The sequence below is a fragment of the Vulpes vulpes genome, chromosome 11 (genome assembly GCF_048418805.1).
Source record: "Vulpes vulpes isolate BD-2025 chromosome 11, VulVul3, whole genome shotgun sequence".
In the NCBI taxonomy this organism is placed as follows: domain Eukaryota; kingdom Metazoa; phylum Chordata; class Mammalia; order Carnivora; family Canidae; genus Vulpes; species Vulpes vulpes.
Window position 1 is genome coordinate 26,519,399 of NC_132790.1, and position 14,398 is coordinate 26,533,796.

General features: G+C 42.7%; 1 protein-coding gene across 7 annotated transcripts in view; it reads right to left on the reverse strand.

Moving 5' to 3' along the window:
* Window positions 1-14,373, reverse strand: part of XRRA1 (X-ray radiation resistance associated 1) — a 62,537-nt gene extending 48,164 nt beyond the window's left edge. For 4 of the 7 annotated variants that reach the window (XM_072725922.1, XM_072725920.1, XM_072725921.1 and 1 more), the window contains exons 1-3: window positions 14,102-14,353; window positions 7,599-7,702; window positions 3,550-3,734 (exon numbers count right to left, since the gene is read on the reverse strand). Coding sequence is in view for 5 of the 7 variants with exons in the window: in XM_072725920.1 (XP_072582021.1) it covers window positions 3,550-3,734; window positions 7,599-7,698 (285 nt within the window). In the remaining 2 variants the exon portion in view is untranslated. Of the gene's footprint in view, window positions 1-3,549; window positions 3,735-7,598; window positions 7,703-11,200; window positions 11,257-13,964 lie in introns of all 7 variants that reach the window. The other 3 variants (XM_026010475.2, XM_072725923.1, XM_072725919.1) reach the window with 3 other exon arrangements.
* Window positions 14,374-14,398: the final 25 nt, after the last annotated feature.

Consider the following 14,398-nt stretch of genomic DNA (forward strand, 5'->3'; position numbering starts at 1 on the left):
GTCAGCTCTCAAGGCCCCAACAAAGCTTATATAATTGGCCAAGTCAACAAATGGCTCCCTGTTGAGAAAGGTGGCCTAGTACAGTTCAAAGAGCATGAGCTTTGGGAGTTGCTCAGACCACAGCTCAGACCACAGCTCCGACCTCAGCTCTTCTACCTCTCAGTTTCCCATCTGCAAGATGGGGATAGTAACATTGACTTGACAGGGTTCTTAAGATTCCTCTTTCTCTGTTCCTTCTCTGTCTTTTCTGAGCCCCACTTCTTCTACCTGGCTCTTAAAAATCTGTATTTCTGGGGCTTTTCGAATCTCTTCATGTTTATAATAACTTGTTCATTCTTTCATTTGCTAAATATTTACTAGGCATTAGTTTGAGCCATGCACTGTGCTATACGCATCGATACATTTTCTTCTAATCCTAAATAGGATAACATAAGTATCACCATTTTCCTTTTTTAAATGAGAAAAATAAGGTTAAGAGAGATAAAGTGCCTTGCCAAAGGTCACACAGCTAGTAAATTAGATGATTTGAATCCAGAAATGTAATCACTAAACTCTGTGCTCCTTTGACTACTATGTTGCCCCTCATAAGTAAAAAGAGGAAAATCTCAGTGTTGGAGCTTCTATTTCTTCTTAACCAAACCTCATTCTTTTTTTCTGTTAGTCGTTTATTTATGGTATCATATTTAAGCATGGAATTATTCTATTCACAGAACTTATGACAGCATGGAAACCAAGTAGCAAGCAAGTATTTATAAAGGTGATAAAAACTTTTTTTACAGATTTATTCTCTCTTTATTTTTAAGAAATCTCTACAACCAATGTGGGACTTAAAATCATGACCCCGAGATCAAAAGTCAGATGCTCTACCAACTGAGCCAACCAGGCACCCCTAAATGTGATAAATATTTTATTTTATTTATTTATTTTTTAAGATAGTTTTAACTTTTTAAAAAATTTTTTATTTATTTATGATAATCACAGAGAGAGAGAGAGAGAGGCAGAGACACAGGCAGAGGGAGAAGCAGGCTCCATGCACCAGGAGCCCGACGTGGGACTCGATCCCGGGTCTCCAGGATTGCGCCCTGGGCTAAAGGCAGGCGCCAAACTGCTGCGCCACCCAGGGACCCCTGTGATAAATATTTTAAAGGAGAAATTCAAGATGCTATGGGGGATAATAACAGCAGGTCCTAACCTCAGTCTGAAAATGAGGAAATATCTAGTTGAGGAAGTAATATTTCAGGCGAGACCTGAAAGCTAAGTAGGAGTTGGTCCCATAAAAGTGGGTGACAGGTTGTGAAAGCTATCAAGACAGGAAAAAGCCAGGTGCTTTGGAGAGGATGAAAAACAACAAGGCCAGGGAGGCAGCCACTGGATCACCTGGGTCCATACTGGCTGGGTAAAGGAGTGTGGATTTTGTTCTACAGTTAGTGGAAAGCTAACAGGCTTTTTTTTTTTTTTTTTTTTTTTTTTCTGGCAAGAGCTGATTTTATAAAAATTGCTTTGTCTGATACACATAGAAATGGTGCGAAGAGACGAATACACCAGACATTGTTAATTACCTTCCCTAGGGCAACTTCTCTACTACTACTTATTAAAGAACCCCAACGTTATTCCATTTTTCTGCATGGATGTGTCCTAGGCCCCAGGTCCAAGGGATAAGTCCTGACTGTCTAATCCAATCTTGGAGGTCATATTCCCCTAACTAATGACTGTTGGGACATATGATATAGGTCTGGCCAATCAGACAGACACTGTAGGAGGCCAGTTCTGGGGAACTCTTTCTTACTTTTAAAAATAGACATAAGACAGTGACAATCCTTTTTGTACCTCTGGATGTTATCTTTTATATGGGATGACTGGAGTTGCTGCAGCCATCTTGGGATCATGAAGGCAATCAGCCCAAGAGGACAAGGTAACATGCTAAGGAAATAACAGCAGAAAGATGAAGGAACCTGGGCCTTTAACAGTAAATTAACCTACCCTGGAATAACAATGCCTCTGACTTCTTTGTATGTTAAATAAAAGCATCCTAGTTGGTTCAGGCTAGTTAGGAAGTTATTGAATTACATTAATAAAAGATGATGGTGGCCCAGATTAGGGTGGAGGCAGTAGAGATGAGGAGAAGAATACAGAATTGACAACTATTTAATAAAAGTGCCAGGGCTTGGTAGTGTCAGGAGTGGGGTGGTGAAGGAAAGCAAGTGTCAAGGATACTTGAGCAGATTCCTGGCTTAGTGTTTGGATACAGCACCATCACTGAGGCAGTAAACACTAGGAAAGAGGTATGTCTTGGGACTTGGAGTAAGGGAATTGGTGCAGTATTTCAACCGGAAGTGTCAAAGAAACATTCAAGTGGAACTATCCAGCAGGTAAGTAGGTATCCCATTACTGTGAGAAACACCCTTGTTGTTTCTGCTATACAAAACAGCAGCATGAGTAACACACCATCTCTATTAATGTGGGTATATATACATAGTAGGAAACAAAAGGGAAAAGAAGACTACTATGTTAAGTGTTTCCTGCCCTTCCTGGATACTGTTATTTCAGTCCTCTGCACCCCCAATGAGAAGCAGACATCACAACTAAGGACATACCAGGGGACTCTACAAAAAGCTCACACTACCCCCTTGAGGTGAGTTGCAACCTCAAAGCTGCCTTCTCAAAGCTCTCTTTTAACATCTGATCTGTGTAGAAAGCCACCCTTGGGAACCACAGAGCCTGGGAGGCTGAAGAGTTCTTCATAGGGACTATGTGAACTAGCAAGTCTACTTTTTTAGACTACTACTTCTTTTTATTACCCATCTCTTAGGTAAAGAACTAGACTGGACATTAATATTGGTTTACAAAATGGGTATTTCTTTGCCAAGCCACCAAGTCATTGCAAAGGGCAGATGTGAAATTACCTGGCTGGTTTCCAATAGAGCCACCCCATGTCTTCTTTGTAAAGCCTGCCCTAGACACTTGATACTATCTGAACTGCTCCCTCAGACTTCAGCCAAATATTAAAACCACAGGACAGTGGTTGTAGAGTGTGGAATCTCCCCAGTCCCCCCATTCCTGGAAAAATCTCCCCAGAGAATAAGAATCTCTACCCCCTACCAGATACAAGAATTAGATTTTCACTTTACTATTCCCCTGACCTACTCGTTTGCCTCTCCAAATCAATTAAAAGTTCTTACATGATACTATAAAGGTACAGGCTTTGGAGTCAGTAGACCAGAGTCCTCATCCTGAGTAGATCTAATCCTAAATAGCCAGAGTTCTAATAGTCAGCTGTGGGACCATGGCCAAAACAAATTACCTCTTTGGGGCCTCAGTTTTCCCATCTTCACAATGGCAACAACATAATAGGGACAATAATCCCTATCTCACAAGGTGGATGTACAGAGTTTTGGGTCCCTTCAGCATCCTCAGTTAGCCAAGATCACTCTAGTAGTTTGGGCTGGGTTGGGGGCATTGTACCACAGTGGAACAGGACAAGTCCTTGTCCCCCACCAAGACAGTCATCAGCTGATGTTGCCAGTCATTCCAGGATACATTTACTCTCACCAGAAAAGCCCGGTCCAGCACATGTCCAGGAATGTCCTCTTGGTTTTCCTGTTGAGACCCTTTCTTCCCCCTGACCTCAAAAGAAACCTTCTTCTGGATTTCCTGACTGTCAGGTGGTGCCTGACGCACACTCTTGGGCTTCTTCTTGAGGTTACGTTTCCGAGCCACTAACCAGTGTCCTCGGCCTGTTGAGAAGATGAGAACAGTGAGGAGGAGCAAACTCCTCTAAAGCTACAACTAGTGTGTTTACAGAATATTTACCTATAATACCAAAACCAAAAATGCTCATTACCTGATATGCACCAGACACTGTGCTGCTGGTGGTGGTGGTAGGGGAGGTGGGATGTCTGCATACCTACCTCATTTAATTGGCCCCAAACCATAGTGAAGGAGAAGTTATTGTCCTCATTTTTACAGATGAAAAGGCTAAGACTCAAAGAGGCTTGTCCAATTCTTTCCTCCTTACTTTTGTCTTCAAACGCTAATTTTCCTTCAAGACTCCAGATCAAGTGATTTCCTTTTCTACAAATCCATCTCTGACCCTCCTCAGCAGAGCTGATCATTCTTTCCTATGTCAGCTGGTTACTCTCCCATTGGTCATCTCTTGGGTAAAGATAAAATCCTGCTACAACTCAATGGGCTCCATCTTGCTAGATCTTACCCTGGATCCCGTCATTACAGCATAAAGGTTGTATCAAGAGCTCAATAAGAAAATGATTGGACAGTTGGAACTTTTAAAAAATCTAATACATGTTCACTGTAGAAGGAACTCAAAAATTTGTGTGAGCAAAAAGTATGAGGTTTACTAGTAAGCTCACCTAACAAAATTCATGACAACATCCTAGAATCTGTTCTCTCCTACATTAGTTTATTTACTCCAAGGCATTCATTGAAATCTATAATTATTTGTTCACTTGTTTATTGTCTGTCCTAAACTCCAGAGAGCAGGTTTCATCTGACTGACACACCTCAGTATTCCCAAGGCTTACAGAGCTTACTATATTGTGAGCATGACTGAATGAACGGCTGAATGAATGCTGAGCTACAGCACCTACCCACAACTGCTCATCCATACCTTTTCTGAGCATTTACATTGTGCTAGGAACTAGAGCTGTGAAGATGAATAAGACAGAGGCCCTGACTCAAAGGAGCCTAATAATAGAATAAGTGCTGTGAAAGCACAGAAAGGGGAGCTACTAACCTAGGGCATGAGCTACATCCAGTAAGTTTGACTTGATGGAAATGGAAAAAACAGGCAGCTTGGACAGAAGGAAAAGTACAAGTACCCAGAAGCATAAAAAGATCAGAAAGATACAGAACAGCATGGAGTTGTGGGAACCAGCTTGGTGCCTCTGACCATTGGCTCCTTGCCTTCAACGGCCCACTACCTCTGCCTCAGGGGCTTGCCCTGGCTCACCTGACCACTGCTGCCAATCCTGCCTCTTGGATACAGTTCTGCCTTATGTCTCCCAGGAGTCATTTCCCATTCCCACTCTGGGCCTGACATTGCAGATGCTCAATTTCCCAGGTTTGCTCCCATCTGGCGCATGGACCTTTGTTTGTCCTCTTCCAATAGCCCTGACTCCTAAAGACTCTAGTGTGAGTTGGTTCCCAAACTCCCAAATAGGTGAGAAAATAAGGTCCAGGCTGTGTTAGGAAATGAACATGACAGAAAAGAGATGAGGCTGGGGAGGTCAGCAGAGTCAGAGTAGAGAAGGTCTAGAGGACCAAAACAAGGGTTTATTGGGGTAGGCTTTTAGCACAAAAAGCAACCATGGGAATGTTTATCCCCCCGGAATTTTTCATTTTGAGATCATTTAAGACTTCCAGAAAAGTTGTGAAAATAACAGAGTTCGTGTACAGCTTTCACCCAGTTTCCCTAATGTTAACATCTTATATAATCATTATATAATTATTGAAGGCAATAAATTAACACTAGTACAATATTAGTAACTAACCCATAACCCTTCTTTGAACTTTGCCAGTTTTCTCACTAATGTCCCCTTTCTGTTCCAGGGGGATCTCACATTTCATTTAGTTGTCATGTCTTCTTAGAATCTCTCAATCTGTGAGTATTAGTCAATTATTTTGTAGAATGTCCTTTGATTTGAATTTGTTTGATGCTTTCCCATAATTAGATGAAGGCTCTGTGCTTTGGCAAAACTACCACAGAAGTGACATGGTGCCCTTCTTGGTGCATCCTATCAGATGGCAGGTGATGTCAATATGTCCCTGAGTTTTAAGCTTGCCTGCCCTACAGATTTCAGTCTTTTCAGCCCCCATCATTTCATAAGAATTCCTTAACACAGATAATGTGTGTGTGCATACACATATATGAATATGAAAACAGAATGAGTAGGATATTAAATACATATCCTATTGGTTCTATTTTGCTGGAGAGTCCTGCTACAACACCCATTAGAAGCTTACCTGTAAAAAGTATTATTGTGATCTTTTAACAGTGATTTTCTATTTCCTTCATTCCTTCTATATTTACTAACTGAAATTCTACTGTTGGAAGAGCTGTTCCTTCTATACTTATTTACATATACAAATATTTATTTGTGTCAGTATGGGCTCATGAATATTTACTTATTGTATAGTTTACAACCCAATACTATCTATATTTATTTTGTTGTTTAGGTTGTCCTAACTTTAGCTATTGAGAGCTTCTTCAGGTTAGGTCCTATGTCCTTCTGACACGCACTCATCATTTCTCTGAGCACTTCTGTACTTCCTGTCACTATACGACGTTCCAGGTACAATTTGTATTTTTCTGGCCCCAGCCTTGGAAACAACTTTTTCTCTGGAGAAACCAAGATCTATCCAGAAACCAAGATCTATCCAGAAACCAAGATCTAGGGGCCACATATACTCTTTGTGAATGAGGTGTTCTCAGTGAACCAGAAATATACATATATATATATACTAACACATTTAGATGCACATGGCTGTATTAATTTCTCTATTGTTCATCTGTGTGTGGAAGAGGGTGTGGGGATGCAATTGTGAGTTCATACTGAGAGCTCCACGGGAAGGTTTTAAACAGGTAGGTGGCCAGATGTCTCTATGTGATAAAAGAAATCACTCTAGAGAAGCTGGGAGGATGGATTGGAGAAGAAAGTTCTTCTAATATTCCACATAAAAAGTAACCAGAAAATTATTTCATCTAGAGTAAACAAGGGGGTACTTCCCCCCTTTCTCTACCCTTTCATTTTTTTTTTTTTATTATTTATTTATGATAGTCACAGAGAGAGAGAGAGAGAGAGAGAGAGACGCAGAGACACAGGCAGAGGGAGAAGCAGGCTCCATGCACCGGGAGCCCGATGTGGGATTTGATCCCGGGTCTCCAGGATCGCGCCCTGGGCCAAAGGCAGGCGCCAAACCGCTGCGCCACCCAGGGATCCCCTCTCTACCCTTTCAAATCAACAAATCCAATCTGCTGAACTCATACTTCTCGGCAGTGTTCCATCTGTAGGGCTCTGCCCAGAGTTATGAGGAGTCCCTGTCCCATGGGAGTTTTTAACTAGATGAATGCTTGAAAAACTACTTAGCAGAGTCATTTTATTTAGCCATTTTATTTAGGAGCTTAGCAGAGTAATAAACAGGAAGACAGCTCACAAGAGTATGGTCATTGAGGGCTGGAGTAGCTAGACAGGAAGAAGAGCTAGGTTTTGTGGAGTGGGAAAAGTTTGGATAACTAGAATGAGAGCTGGAACATTCTGGGCAAATAAAACAAGCTATGTGAAAAGAAAGTACTATGGAATAGGCCATACATAAAGGAATGGGATTGTAGCAAAGGATAAGGGCAGTTTAGACTCTGAATACAGAATATCAGGTAAAGGAGCCAGCAATGAGAAGTCACTGAACAGAATGGAACACTGTGGTTCGATGTGCATTTTAGAAAGCTCCCTGAGGCTACTGAGGGAAGATGGATGGAAAGGGATGGGGTCAGGTTGTGCAGGGAACAGTAGTAATAAATGGATTGGAGAGGAAGGAATATATGTGGGAGCTGGGTGTGAAGCAAAGGTATCAATTAAAGAAGTCACCTGAACCTTCTTCTGGAGTCCGAAGGAGATTTTTGGCTGGAAAGCAGTTGTTCAGGTAAGGCTTCCCGTTATCCAGCTTGTATATTCCTGAAGAGGTCATCTCCCTGAGAGTCAAGAAAGGAAAGTGAGGAAGTAGAAGCACTGAGAAGGGGCACCATAGTTCTCTCAACCAATGTAGCTTGTGAGCTCACCAGGAGCATCATATCCTATCTCTGAGGCCCAGGAGTCTCCTGTTTCAGAAATGGGCTGGCTCTTTGAATGAAGAGGGAGACCAAGGGCCTTGGGTTTTTTGGTTCAAATCAATCCTAACTCATTGGAACACTATACAGAACACCTTTGGATTCAGACAAACCTAGTTTGAATTCTGTCTTTCCTCACTCTATGGGTATGCTCCTCTACCCCTCTGAGCCTGTTTCCTCATCTGTAAATTGGAAGTAGTAACACCTACCTTAATAGACAGATGAGAGGATCAAGTTAGAATGGTAGTGCTCAGTACATACTAAGTGCTCGCTAGAAATGTTCTTTGTTTTAACAGACTTCAGGGAAGAGGGGGCTCACGTTTTAGGCAAGATGTCATGAAAATTAATATTTGAACTGCATAAATAGGATTTGAGAGATGAACTGAGTTTGCTAATAAAGAATAAGCTTTCCAAACAAAAAGGGCCATAGGACTAAGGGCATGGTAGTGGGCACATTTGCTGCAGTAAAGAAACAACTCAATCCAGGAAGGAGAAGGATGTATATTTGGGAGTTTGGGATAATAAGGCTACACAGAAAGGATGGTGCCTGCTCTTGAAGGCTTTTAGCACCAGGCCTAGGAGCTCAGGCTTCCCCTTGTAGGTAACTGAGAGCCATGGACGTTATCTGAGTTGGGGAAAGCCATGACCCAACCTGTGCTCTAGAGAGAGAGATCTGACAAAAATAATGCTAGATTGAATCAGATTCCATCAACTGGTCACTTAGTCAAGACAATTCTAGCTCAGAAAAACTGTTTTTTTAAGATTTTATTTATTTATTCATGAGAGACACAGAGAGAGGCAGAGGCAGAGGGAGAAGCAGGCTCCCTGCAGGGAGCCCAATGTAGGACTTGATCCTAGGATTCTCGGACCATGCCCCAAGCCAAAGGCCTACGCTCAACCACTGAGCCACCCAGGCGTCCCCAGAAAAACTATTGTAATGTTACTTTTCTGTGTCTCTCACTGTTTCTCCTAAATATTTTACTCTCCCACCTAGAATATTTCAACAGTCTTCTGATTGGATTCTCACTGAGCAAACTTGAGCCTGCTCTTGAAGGCCCCTGGAGTTCCATGTCCTAACCTTTCTAGCTCCAGTCAACCCCACTCAACAGGCTCAGAGAATCATTTTCTATTCTCCAAACACATTCAGTCTTTCCTGCCTTTGTTTCTTTGGACTAGAATAGCCTTTTCCATCTCACCTGGTTACTTTAATGCTTTAAGATTCGTTCAGGGGTGCCTGGATGGCTCAGTTGGTTAAGCATCCAACTCTTGATTTTGGCTCGGGTCACGATCTCAGGTTTGTGAGACTAAGCTCCGCATTGGGCATGGAGTCGGCTTAAGATTCTCTCTGTCTCCCTCTGTTCCCTCCCTACCCTCTCCCTCTCAAAAAAGAAAGAAAGAAAGAAAGAAAGAAAGAAAGAAAGAAAGAAAGAAAGAGATGGTTTAAATGCTACTTCTGTTAGATATAAATCTCTAATGCAAGATCTAAATTTCTTAAATCTTGAGCTCTTAGAGATTTGAGATTTTTCTTTAAAGAGATGCAGCCAAAAAAAAAAAAAGAGATGCAGCCAAAAAAACAAAAAAAAAAAAAAAAAAAAAAAGAGAGAGAGAGAGAGAGAGAGATCCAGCCAGGGGGCACCTGGGTGGCTCAGTGGATTAGGTGAGAGCTTTTGGCTCAGGTCATGATCCTGGGATCCTGGGATCAAGCCTAAGTCAGGCTCCTTGCTCAGCAGGTAGTCTGCTTGTGCCTCTCCCTCTGCTTGCCCTCCCTCGTGCTGTCTTGTTCTGCTCTCTCTCTCTCTCTCAAATAAATAAATAAAATCTTAAAAAAAATAATAAAGAGATCCAGGCATTCTCAGGTATGCTTTGAAACAACTGCAGACAACTTTCAGCAGAGTCAGAGACTTACCCTGTAAGTACCTGGCTAGGATATTGTGGCTCCTGAAATGAGGGTCTGGAATGAGATTCAGTAAAAGGAAGGAGTAGAGTGGAGAGATAGGATCAGATGTCCTGAGAAAATGTTTTCCGGAAGTGATAAATATGTAGAGTGGTGCAGTAGGAAAGGCAACAATTTTGTTGGAGATAGGAGGCTTAAATTTGAGTCTAGTTTCTGCCACCAAGCTGAGTGACTAGGCAATCCCTTTATCTCTTCATGCCTCAAATTTCTCACATGTAAAATGAAGATAAAAACCTGTGCCTTGGAGAATTACTATAAGAAGTAAAGGAGGTAGGATCCCTGGGTGGCGCAGCGGTTTGGCGCCTGCCTTTGGCCCAGGGCACGATCCTGGAGACCCAGGATCGAATCCCACGTTGGGCTCCTGGTGCATGGAGCCTGCTTCTCCCTCTGCCTATGTCTCTGCTTCTCTCTCTCTTTGTGTGACTATCATAAATTAAAAAAAAAAAAAAGTAAAAGAGGTAATAAATTTTTAAAAAGCTTCTTTCTAGACATGGTCCAGATGCTACCCTTTCCACAATGTCTTCACTAAACCTTCTAGAGGGAAATTAGCTACTTTGGCTAAATGCTGGATTTTTTTTTTCTAGCTCTTTCATGGCTGGAGCCCTTTCTACCTCAAAAGATTACTAGCGATCATGAAGGGGTTCCTTCAGTGGTCTGTGAACCTCCAAATCTGGAAACATATCCAATCCACCATCTCTCTTTCACCTCTGGGATGCTTATAGGAAATACCCAATAAACATGTGTGAGCCAAATGAAGGATAATATGTATTCCCAGGGCCCAAAGGTTTTTATACATATTTCTGATCTCCCTAACTAAATTCTAAATTCCTTTAAAGGAAAAAGAGCACCTATGACACTCACTTCTTTATTCCCAGTACCTAACACAGCACCTAGCACATAACAGATCCCACAATTATCTGTGGAATAAATGAGTGATGTTGGTATCTCCTCTGGTTCAACACAGGGCACTATGAATTTTCTGACCTTTTACCATCCCAAAAAGGGTTGGATGCCCTGTGTGTTCCCACAGTACTCTATACCTCTCCTAGTATAATGCTTATCCCTTTATTATAATTGTTTGTTCCCCTTAATCAACTTCTCACCTGCTGTGGGTCCCCTGATATCTTACTCACCTATTTAATTCCAGAGGCTACCACTGAACCTAGAATTCACTAAAAATGTGTTGGGAAGATGAATGGATAGATTGATGGGGAAAGATCGATAATCATTCAGTCAATCTGTCTTTCAGGAAATCTCTCTTGTGATTAACCATATCTATCTGCTACATAGGTGAATGGATGAATGAGTAAATAGCTGGCTGGGGAATGTTAGAGATGATGACTTTTGGGAGAAGACTCCAGCGACTTACAGTATATAAGGACCTTGATTCTGATCTATATAGTACTTACTTGATCTTCAACCTTGGGAAAGACCCCTTGACTTCCTTTTTTTTTTGTTTCTTCACCTGTAAAATAGATATTACACTCCTTCTTAGCCTGCCATTCAGAGCTCTTGAACTTGCTCATTAGTTACATCCTACTCATGTAGGCTCCAAAATGCGTCTCAGCTGGGCTCCAAAATATGTCTCAGCTGGGGCCTTAAAAAAACCCACAAAACTAAAGATCCCAGAAATAGACTGAGACAGAAACATGGACAGGAAGGTGGAGCAAGAGAGTAATTTTGTGATGATGAAGTGAGGCTACAGTGCTTACATAAGATGTGCAAATCACAAATCAGGAAGGAAGGATCTTTTAATATAATTAATACAAAATAAATCTATGTACGATAAAAACAGCAAAGACAGAGTTGAAAGATAAGACACAATTTGGGAAAAGATATTCTCTATACATAAATAAAGGATGACTTAGACTCAGACCTGTGGAGGGCATAGAGACCCAGACACAACTAATTCATTGGGAAATTCCAAGTCCCAATAAAGAATAGCAGGTGAGAAGGTGTGGATTTACAACAAATGGGCTAGGAAAGGCACATAATCCCCATGTTACCTGGTCTAGAAAGTAACCCTAAGGAAAGTATGAACTTTATCTGGATGGTAGGAAAAAGAAAGTCCAAGTTCCAAACTTAAAGGCTGCCTGCCTAGTTATTTTCAGCTACCTCGGGTCTCTATCTCAAACTTGAAGCAGCTAATCTCAGTGTTAATTGTAACGCCTCCTCTCTTTCTCTCTCTCTCGCTCTCTCTCTTTCTCACACACGCACACACAAACACACACACAGTAATGATGCTCATTTACATCCATGTGCTGCTCCATTCCTTTGGTCTATGACACTTCTGCCCCTCTTCTTCGCCTAGCTCATACAGACAGCTTTCCTGGATCTCCCCCTCCTCAGGTTGACCCTTCTCTGTGCTACCACCTCAGTCCATCTCTTAATTGGAACACTCCACCATGCTGTAGTTACCTGTCTGTTCCCCACTTCTCACACTCCCAATTCCAGGGTGTGAGCCTCTCAAAGGCCAGGCCTAGGTCCTACCTATATCTTTATCCCCAGCACTTCATACAGGGTCTTGCCCATTGAAGAGGTTCAATGAGTGTTTACTGAACTAAACTGAACCATAAACTCAATGCCATGGAGTTCTTCATTCTGTCTGCAAAGAAGGAAAAAAATAAGGATCAGGAAAGGTTTCACAGAGCAAGTGACATTAGAGCTGGGTCATGAAAAATGAGAAGGTGTAAAAGATAAAAAGCAAAAAGATATAGGGGTACCTGGATTGCTTCACAGAGGTGAAGAAATCTCGTATATTATTATTTAGTGAAAATGATTATCACACAAATGTTAGCTTCATCAAGACAAGTATTTTGCCTATATTTTGCATATTATTCAAGAATACATCCCCTGACCAGAACAGTGACTGCTACATAGTAAGCACTCAGTATTTGTTCAATATTTTGACACTTAGGAGGGATTCACAGTGATTAAAAAAACAAATGAACAAGTGCTGCAATGTAAGAGATCATAGTACAATCCCATTATGTGATAACTCTAGGTCACTAGAATAGATGTCCCAAGAGAGTAGTGAACAGATCTATCTTGCTCTTCCAGTATCCCTTAGTACACTTCAATAAATATTTATGGAAACAGGGTGCCTGGTGGCTCAGGTGGTTAAGCAGTGGACTCTTGATTTTAGCTCAGGTCGTGATCTCTGGGTGGTGAGATCCAGCCCCACTCTGGGTGTGGAGCCTGCTTAAGATTCTCTCTCTCAGGGAGGACTGGGGGGCTCAGAGGTTGAGTGTCTGCCTTTGGCTCAGGGCGTGATCCTAGGGGTCCAGGGATCAAGTTCCACATTGGGCTCCTGTGAGGAATCTGCCTCTCTCTGTGTCTCTCATGAATAAATAAAATCTTAAAAAAAAAAATTCTCTCTCTCAGGGGCACCCGGGTAGCTCAGTTGGTTAAGCATCTGTCTGCCTTAGGTTCAGGTCATAATCTCAGGGTCCTGGGATAGAGCCCAGCCACTCCCTGCTCAGCAAGGGGCCTACTTCTCCCTCTCCCTCCTGCTTGTGCCTTCTCTCTCAGATAAATAAGATCTTAAAATAGAAAAAAAAATTTCTCTCTCCCTTTCCCTCTGCTCCTTTGCCCACCTCGCTCCCCAGTGCACTTCCCCTCTCAAAAAAAAAAAAAAAAAAAAAAAAAAAACCATTGTGGAAAAAATGAATTAATAAAAATCTAGAATACTGTTACATGCTAAAGCTATTAAAAGCAGAGTGGCAGGGCAGCCCGGCTGGCTCAGCGGTTTAGTGCTGCCTTCAGCCCAGGGCCTGATCCTGGAGTCCCAGGATCGAGTCCCACGTCAGGCTCCCTGCATGGAGCCTGCTTCTCCCTCCTTCTGTCTCTCTCATGAATAAATAAAATACTTTAAAAAATAAAAAAATAATAATAATAAAAATAAAAAATATAAATAAATAAATAAATAAATAAATAAATAAAAAGCAGGTGGCAGAGGGAACATACCAAGGGGGGGTGGGGGGGAGGTCGTTAAAACGCCCTGGCTTCTAAGCAGGTTCTGATACATGCTATCTCGCGCTACCCCGCCTTGGGAAGCTTAATTTCCTCATCCGACCGGGCTGCTAAGGGACTACGAGAGGACGGCTATACAGCCCGGCCGACGGTGGACACTCAGCAAATGTGAGTTCTCTACAGCACGAAAACATTACTAACACCTTAGATGACCGTCACCAGAGAGAATCACCAGTAAGTGCTGTAACAGGGCTGGAGCTCCCGCCGCCCCTTTGGAAACTCTTTTGCGGGGTGCAGAGACTCCTAATTCCTCACGCAAACTAAGCTTCCAGCCGCACCTGCCTCCGTCGTCGCTTCCGCCTCCGAGGCGTCCGCAGAGGCTGCGTCCCGGCGACGCGGGCAGCGCGCCTACGACCCTCCCGGGGATGTCCGAGCGGCTCCACGGTGGCGCCTATCACTACCTTTTCTATCCCTTGGTAACCGCGACGCGGCAGCAGGCGGCGTAGGCGGCAACCGGTGGACTGAGCTTCGAACTACTCTAAGTCCCGGCAAGCCCCGCGGCCACTTCCGCTGGCCGCCTCGCGTCATTCGGCCCGGGACTACGGATCCCGACGGACTCCGGGCGGAGCGTCACG